This window comes from Bison bison, unplaced genomic scaffold (assembly GCF_000754665.1).
Source record: "Bison bison bison isolate TAMUID 2011002044 unplaced genomic scaffold, Bison_UMD1.0 scf7180017864032, whole genome shotgun sequence".
Lineage (NCBI taxonomy): Eukaryota > Metazoa > Chordata > Mammalia > Artiodactyla > Bovidae > Bison > Bison bison.
The window spans coordinates 26,486-34,687 of NW_011494604.1; the positions used below are offsets into that span (position 1 = coordinate 26,486).

Sequence of the window (8,202 nt, forward strand, 5' to 3'; positions counted from 1 at the left end):
AATTGTAAAAGTAATATCTCATTGCTGGTATGCGGAAAATGAAGTAAAAACAAGAAAATTAAATTCACCTACAGATAGCTGCGGAGATGTGGTTAAAAGATAAACATATGCGTTGAGAGAGAATGAGCTCAAGAACAGAAATAGAAAAGAATTGTTTTAGGAATAATGAATAGTGGTTAGAAGATACAGTGGCAAATACAGAGTGATGAAAGGAAAAGTGGGAAGCAGTTGGTTGTGGGGAACTCGGTTGCAGATAGGGGTCATGTCTTTTTTATCTTTATTCTCAGCTGTGTCAGGCACAGTGTGTGATGCAAGAATCAATGAATGAGGTCCTTTATGGTGGTTAAGAGTACAGATTTTTGCGTAGACAGGCCTCAGTTCAAGAAGGTAGTTTCTAATCTTACTACCAAGCTGTAAAAAGGAATTGAAAGAGGCATAACTTAGCAGAGGTGGGTTGAGGGTGGGGTGTCAGTGCTGGAAGGGAACACTGGGGTCTAGAATATGTTTTTTTATCTGGTCTTATTTACATGGGTGTGTTCACTTGTAAAAATTCATTAAGTTATACATCTATTATTTACTTGTTCTTCTTATATTTTAATACAATTTATTTCATATCATTTAAAAGATTATATCAAACAAAGTTTGCTGCTACTGCTAAGTTACTTCAGTCGTGTCCGACTCTGTGTGACTACATAGATGGCAGCCCACCAGGCTCCCCTGTCCCTGGGATTCTCCAGGCAAGAACACTGGAGTGGGTTGCCATTTCCTTCTCCAATGCATGAAAGTGAAAAGTGAAAGTGAAGTCACTCAGTTGTGTCCTACTCTTAGCGACCCCATGGACTGCAGCCTTCCAGGCTCCTCCGTCCATGGGATTTTCCAGGCAAGAGTACTGGAGTGGGGTGCCATTGCCTTCTCCGAACAAAGTTTAGTGATTTCAAAAATAAATAATGAAAAACAGTGTAGTTTCTGGCAATTTCCATCTGTGCAATCTTGTACAACTTGCTTAACTCCTTAACCCTTGATTTCTTTATGTGTAAAATCCTTTTCAGTTTAAATCAGTACTATTAAAATGCTTTACACTTTACATATAATAATAAACCTTCAAGAGATCATTATTGATAATAATAACCATCAGGATAATAATGAATTTGGGAAAATCCATTTCAGGAGTTAGGACTTACTAGGTAGGTCTTGGAAACAAGATTTTAATTTGGCAGCAGATAAGGAGAAACGAACAGGGATTAAGAAACTACTTGGTGGCCATTTTGAAAATAGAGGGTAGAAGTTGTGAGGTCCTATACGAGTCATAGCCCTGGGGATGCAGAGAGGGGACAGGCAGGAAATACACTGAAGACAGAGGGTCAGTGAAAGTTGATAATATATTAGATGTAGAGATGAGATAGAAGACGGAGAATTCAGAGGTGACTTTCATCTCTGTGATTACAGGAAAGTCTACACATTGACCATTTTATTTTTCTCTTGCTCCCATAGTTTTTATGACTCCAAAGTCAGGGAGCATCAGTCAGTTTCCACCCTTTATGAGATGTGTCAATCATTCCTACATTTCAGCAGTGTGTCCTTAGTGTTGACAACTCAATGTGCTAAATGAGAAGCTAAGAACTTTGTTCATCTACTGCAGTTGTGTTTGCAATGGGAAGTAAACTATACAGAAAACCACCTCCTGAAGGAAACATACTGAATCAAGTGGTCAAATGTATCTGGGTAAGTTCATGACTTGTTTGCCTGCCTTTTTCAATCACAAGAAAAGAAATGCTGTTCTGAGCCTATAGGCCTTTAAACATGGGTATACACTTTTCTCAATGACCTCTGCACTGCTTCTGTGACTTTTGGAAAGTGGGGTTGATCAAACATCATTCGATGCCTCTGCTGCTGCTGCTGCTAAGTCGCTTCAGTCGTGTCCGACTCTGTGCGACCCCATAGATGGCAGCCCACCAGGCTCCCCCGTACCTGGGATTCTCCAGGCAAGAACACTGGAGTGGGTTGCCATTTCCTTCTCCAATGCATGAAAGTGAAAAGTGAAAGGGAAGTCGCTCAGTCAGGTCCGACTCTTAGCGACCCCATGGACTGCAGCCTACCAGGCTCCTCCGTCCATGGGATTTTCCAGGCAAGAGTACTGGAGTGGGGTACCATTGCCTTCTCCAAGCTAAAAATAATATAATCATTTTTAAAAACTGGCAAAAGTTTTCTGAAATGTAGTTACATATGTTAAAATTGTATTTCAAATATTCTGAAACTCAATGTGTGATGAAATCAAAAGGTTAGATTAAGTCACTCAAAAGTATGTGTATCTAAGGGAAAATACAGTGAAATGGAAAAGGCAGGGGATGGGTTTTTTGTTTGTTTTTTTCCTCTCTTCTGGTATCTATGCTCTGCCCTAGTTTGCCATTTCCAGCCGTTTCAAGAACCATTCTGGGGACAGTCCCAAGAGAGAGCACTGGCTGGACTGGGCAGCTGAGAAATACCCAGTAAGTTGAACTGCAGAAACATCTGATGCCTCCATAGAGTTTTTCCTAATAACCAAACTGATTCTCTCCTACTATTATTTGACCTCCTCTCTTACTGTTCTGGGCCATTTCTACTCCAAGCAAGAAATTCTTAACTGCCAATTCAGCCTATTCCTTCTTCCTCCTCTTTGCAGAAGCAGCTCATTATGGATGTGAAGGCACTGACCAGGGTACTGTTCCTTTATATCCCATTGCCCATGTTCTGGGCGCTTTTGGATCAGCAGGTAAGAATAGTTCTTTTGAAAACTACCTCTTCCAGCCCCTTCTCTTTCAAAGGAAAGGGATTTCCTCTAATAGCGTCTGTTTGCTGTAGGGCTCACGATGGACCTTGCAAGCCACCAGGATGAATGGGAATTTGGTGAGTAGAAGAGATTTTTCCCAGAGAAGTCTATCATTTATTTTTAATCCACACTAAGGGAAAATTTATTTGTGTTTTTGCCTAAAAAGTGACATAAGATTATACCTTTAGCATGAAGTTACTGGATAGGCAAAGTGACTATTATAAGACAGAATCTTATCTTTGAAAATCAGAAAGGTAAGGATGGAAAGGTTTCAGTGTATACAGGAAGCACTGAGACAATAGCAAATGAAGTGATAGGGAGTGGATAGTGATAGGGAGTAGATAGGGAGCAAATGAAGCCTGGGGAATGGATGTTTCCTTCCAACTATGCCCCACCAAAGCTCCCCTCTTACCTCAGTCAGTAAAGAATCTGCCTTCAATGCAGGAGACCTGGGTTTGATTCCTGGGTCAGGAAGCTCCCCTGCAGAAGGAAATGGCAACCTACTCCAGTATTCTTGCCTGGAGAATTCCATGGACAGAGGAGCCTGGCAGGCTACAGTCCATGGACTCGCAAGAGTTGGACATGACTTAGCAACCAAACCACCACCACCAGGCACCCCAGGGCACAACTGATTGCTGTGACAACACAGTTGGCCCAGCCTCTCAGGCAGGGTTCACAGCAGGGATCCAGAGGTGGGATATTTTGTTCATGGATACAGAAATAATGGGAAAATTTTAAATATAATTTTCTCTTTTTAAAATTTTCATTCATTGACAAATTCTTCTCTCATTTATTCCCGCTGCCTAGATTATTGTATGTTCTCCTGCCATCTCACTTGTGAAGAAGGCAGGGTGGAATGATGCCAGGGTTTTATAAGCCAGTCTGTTTGGAGCTTGCCTAATATAATTTCATCTTTTCCCTTCCTCTGGCTGTCCAGGATTTACCATGGTTGTCTTCCTTTTGACCCTCTGAAGGGTCAAACTTTAAAAACACTGTGTGTCCATGGGAGACTTCACCCTAACCATGATACCTTTTTGTCCTTCACATCTTTACCGCCACGACTACAGTTACTGAGATGAATAAAAACACCCTGACTCTATTCTCTCTCAAGGTAAAAAAGCATAGTGCACAGAAAATAAGATTCTCCCTTATGCCCATCTGCCTTCAGAAGCCATAGTCTGAGCTTCTATTCCAGCCTATTCCCCCACATACCTTTACAAGGATAATAGTGGCTCTGAACCAAAGACCTGATGGATATTATCTTATGCTTTTCACCTGCTAATTAACAAGATTGTTGATCTAGGCTTTTTTTGTCTTTATGCCAATATCTTCATGTGATTTGTTGTCATGTTTCAGGGTTTCTTTGTGCTTCAGCCTGATCAGATGCAGGTAGGAGACTTCTCTATATTCTTGGGTACTTATTTTTTCCCTTATCTGTAACTTTACGTGTAGTAGGAGGATTACCAACCATAATTTGATGGGTTTTTTTCCTTCTATGCTGAGGAGGGCTAAACATAGTGATGAAAATATTATCTTTAAGCCTCACACTTCTCTTTCATATCTTCCCTTAAGCAAGTAGCTCCTGCAAAAACTCCAGGGAGTTTTGAACTCACAGGGAAAGTGTAAGCATTGGATTTTTTTTTCCATGTCAAGTATCATGTTGTCAAAGGAAATATAACACTTTGTTGTGTGAGCAATGAATTCAGAAGCCCTGTTTATTGGTGACTTCCAGTTATTTTTAACTCTTTGTTTTGTTCAACAATCCCCAATTCCTTCTTCTCTCTTTCCTTTCTCCTGACCATGACATTTTTCCCTTGGTTGTGAAACTGGATAAGATCAGAGCAAATGGGAGGGAAGAACTCCTAATTAATTGACAGAAAAACCAGTGCAGAGTGAAACTTGTTCCTTGGAATATTTGGAAGCTAACGTGCTATGCAGGGGTAATACATCTTGGGTATAAAGGGACTGAAAGATGCGGAATCATTCTGTACACTGTATGATGAAAGTGTGTTTGGATGTGAGAGAGTATGCACACATGCAGATGAAAGCACATGCTACACTCATAATAGAACACTTGTAACTAATTCTTTTTACCATCATGTTACAGGTGCTAAATCCCTTTTTGGTTCTTATCTTCATACCATTGTTTGACCTTGTCATTTATCGTCTGGTCTCCAAGTGTGGCATTAACTTCACGTAAGTGCTCACTATGGGCTTCCCAGGTGGCGCTAATGGTAAAGAATCTGCCTGCCAATGTAGGAGAAATAAGGGACATGGGTTCAATCCCTGGGTCAGGAAGATCCCCTTGAAGAGGGCATGGCAACCCACTCCAGTATTCTTGCCTGGAGAATCCCATGGACATAGAAGACCAACAGGCTACAGTCCACGGGGTCACAAAGAGTCAGACATGACTGAAGCAACTTAGCAAGCATGCACACAAGTGTTCACTATGCCTATGTTACTCCAAATTGACTCATAATTTGCCCAGTTTGATAAAGAGTCGGTATCTTTTCTGCATAGTAATGATTTATTTTGGTTTATCATTTTTCTGCTTCTGTTTATCCACATTAGATTAAATGCCCATTAACACTGGAGGATGGGAATTAGATCTAATTAATTCTTAACTTAGAGATTCCAAGCCATTACTGCAGATTTACATATGTGATGTTGAAAAGTTAGGAGTACACTTCATGGAAAGTCAAAAGTATGTGATTAGTCTCCTAAACCAACTTGTTGCTTTATACTTAAAAGTTGCTTCTTCAAAGAAGTTCAAAGTCTTTGATGATTAACTAATACCTTTAAATCTCTTACTGTCCCTATGAAACAAATGAAAGACCTCATATAAGAATGGGGATAGAAACTATTTTCCCCCTTTCTAAATAGAAGTGTTATTCTTTGTAAAGTTTGACAGAGGAGGGTGTTAAGTCATCTATAATTTCTGATTTAATAGCAATTTCCTTTTGATAATCATTTTATATATTCAAATGACTTTTTGCCATTTACTCATTCATTGAGCACCAAGTGCTTTGTAAAAGCACAAATCTTGCTCCTAAGGAGTTTATCCTTCAGTAAGGGGGCTAGAAAATATGCAAGGTTATTGCACAAGATGAATTATGTTAAGTTAATATGTTAAGCCTAAGAAGGGAAACAAAGTGCCAGGAAATGCAGAGATGGAAGAGAGTGGCCAGCGTCAAGAAAAACTTATAAAGAAGAGGAAAAGAAGGTAATATATAGTAACTGGTATATATGGTAAATGTTCAATAATTCTGGCTATATTACTATTATTTTTTCTATTATGATATAATAGATAGAAAAACCATCATAAATAAAGATGGGAAATTTGGTGTGTTACAAAGAATAGTTCAGTGTGACCCAAGTAAAGGCAGAAAGAAGGATATATGAAGGGGAGTACTAGGAAATACTTTGAAAGTAATTGAGAACAAATTAGGTAAGCTAAGGGGGTTTAGATTTTATTCTTTAGCACCTACAGTTTAGGTATAATTGCCGCTGTTTCCTCTACAGATCACTTAGGAAAATGGCTGTTGGTATGATCCTAGCATGCCTGGCTTTTGCAGTTGCTGCTGCTGTAGAGATAAAAATTAATGTGAGTATAGTAAATCTTAAGCTCCATGAGGGCAGGATCATATCTATTTTGTTCATTTTTCTGACTTGTTCAATCTTGATTCACTAGGCCCTACCACAGTAGCTGTTTTACAGAAAGTGCATAATAAGTATTTGTGGCAAATGAGTAGATATAGGAGTAGAGCAGCAGTGTAAAATGAAGCCCACCTCCCACCTGAATGATGTAGGAATTTCCAAACACCAGTATCCAAGATATATAATCATCTCTTTGATACCTTACCAAACATTCAAATACCTTTTGGCAGGTTGAATAGTCACTATTGGGGAATGATGTATGGGGCCACAGCCAAGTCAAAAAGCATGGAGTTTGTTACCTGGCATCAGTGCTTATGGGGGATTCCCTGATAGCTCAGTTGATAAAGAATCCGCCTGCTATGCAGGAGATGTGGGTTCAATTCCTGAGTTAGGAAGATCCCCTGGAGTAGGAAAAGACTACAGAAGCAGAAGATATCAAGAAGAGGTGGCAAAAATACACAGAAGAGCTATACAAAAAAGATCTTCATGACACTGATAACCACGATAGTGTGATCACTCACCTAGAGCCAGACATCCTGGAATATAAAGTTAAGTGGGCCTTAGAAAGCATCACTATGAACAAAGCTAGTGGAGGTGATGGAATTCCAGTTGAGCTATTTCAAATCCTAAAAGATGATGCTGTTAAAGTGCTGCACTCAATATGCCAGCAAATTTGGAAGACTCAGCAGTGGCCACAGGACTGGAAAAGGTCAGTTTTCATTCCAATCCCAAAGAAAGACAATGCCAAAGAATGCTCAAACTACTGCACAATTGCAGTCATCTCACACGCTAGCAAAGTAATGCTCAAAATTCTCCAAGCCAGGCTTCAACAGTACATGAACCGAGAACTTCCAGATGTTCAAGCTGGATTTAGAAAAGGCAGAGGAACCAGAGATCAAATTGCCAACATCTGTTGGATCATCAAAAAAGCAAGAGAGTTCTAGAAAACCATCTATTTCTGCTTTATTGACGATGCCAAAGCCTTTGACTGTGTGGTCACAACAAACTGTGGAAAATTCTTCAAGAGATAGGACTACCAGACCACCTTACCTGCCTCCTGAGAAATCTTTATGCAGGTAAAGAAGCCACAGTTAGAACTGGACATGGAAAAACAGACTGGTTCCAAATCAGGAAAGAAGTAAGTCAAGGCTGTATATTGTTACCCTGCTTATTTGCCTTATATGCAGAGTACATCATGTGAAATGCCAGGCTGGATGAAGCACAAGGTGGAATCAAGATTGCCAGGAGAAATATCAATAACCTCAGATATGCAGATGACACCACCCTTATGGCAGAAAGTGAAGAGGAACTAAAGAGCTTCTTAATGAAAGTGAAAGAGGAGAGTGAAAAAGCTGGCTTAAAACTCAACATTCAGAAAACTAAGATCATGGCATCCAGTCCCATCACTTCATGAGAAATAGATGGGGAAACAGTGAGAGACTTTATTTTCTTGGGCTCCAAAATCACTGCAGATGTTGACTGCAATGATGAAATTAAAGGTGATTGCTCCTTGGAAGAAAAGCTACGACAAACCTAGACAGCATATTAAAAAGCAGAGACATTACTTTGCCAGCAAAGGTCCATCTAATCAAAGCTATGGTTTTTTCCAGTAGTCATGTATGTATGTGAGAGTTGGACCATAAAGAAAGCTGAGTGTTGAAGAACTGATGCTTTTGAACTGTGGTGTTGGAGAAAACTCTTGAGAGTCCCTTGGACTGCAAGATCAAACCAGTCAATCC

The 8,202-nt window shown here is 39.9% G+C and overlaps 1 protein-coding gene across 1 annotated transcript in view; it reads left to right on the forward strand.

Annotated features, from left to right (window-relative positions):
* LOC104984495 (solute carrier family 15 member 2) overlaps window positions 1–8,202 on the forward strand; it is a 45,336-nt gene that overhangs the window by 20,748 nt on the left and 16,386 nt on the right. Inside the window, exons 8-14 of the mRNA XM_010834239.1 lie at window positions 1,640–1,722; window positions 2,400–2,486; window positions 2,660–2,749; window positions 2,839–2,883; window positions 4,163–4,195; window positions 4,914–5,002; window positions 6,329–6,410. Coding sequence (XP_010832541.1) covers window positions 1,640–1,722; window positions 2,400–2,486; window positions 2,660–2,749; window positions 2,839–2,883; window positions 4,163–4,195; window positions 4,914–5,002; window positions 6,329–6,410 — 509 coding nt within the window. The remainder of the gene's footprint in view (window positions 1–1,639; window positions 1,723–2,399; window positions 2,487–2,659; window positions 2,750–2,838; window positions 2,884–4,162; window positions 4,196–4,913; window positions 5,003–6,328; window positions 6,411–8,202) is intronic.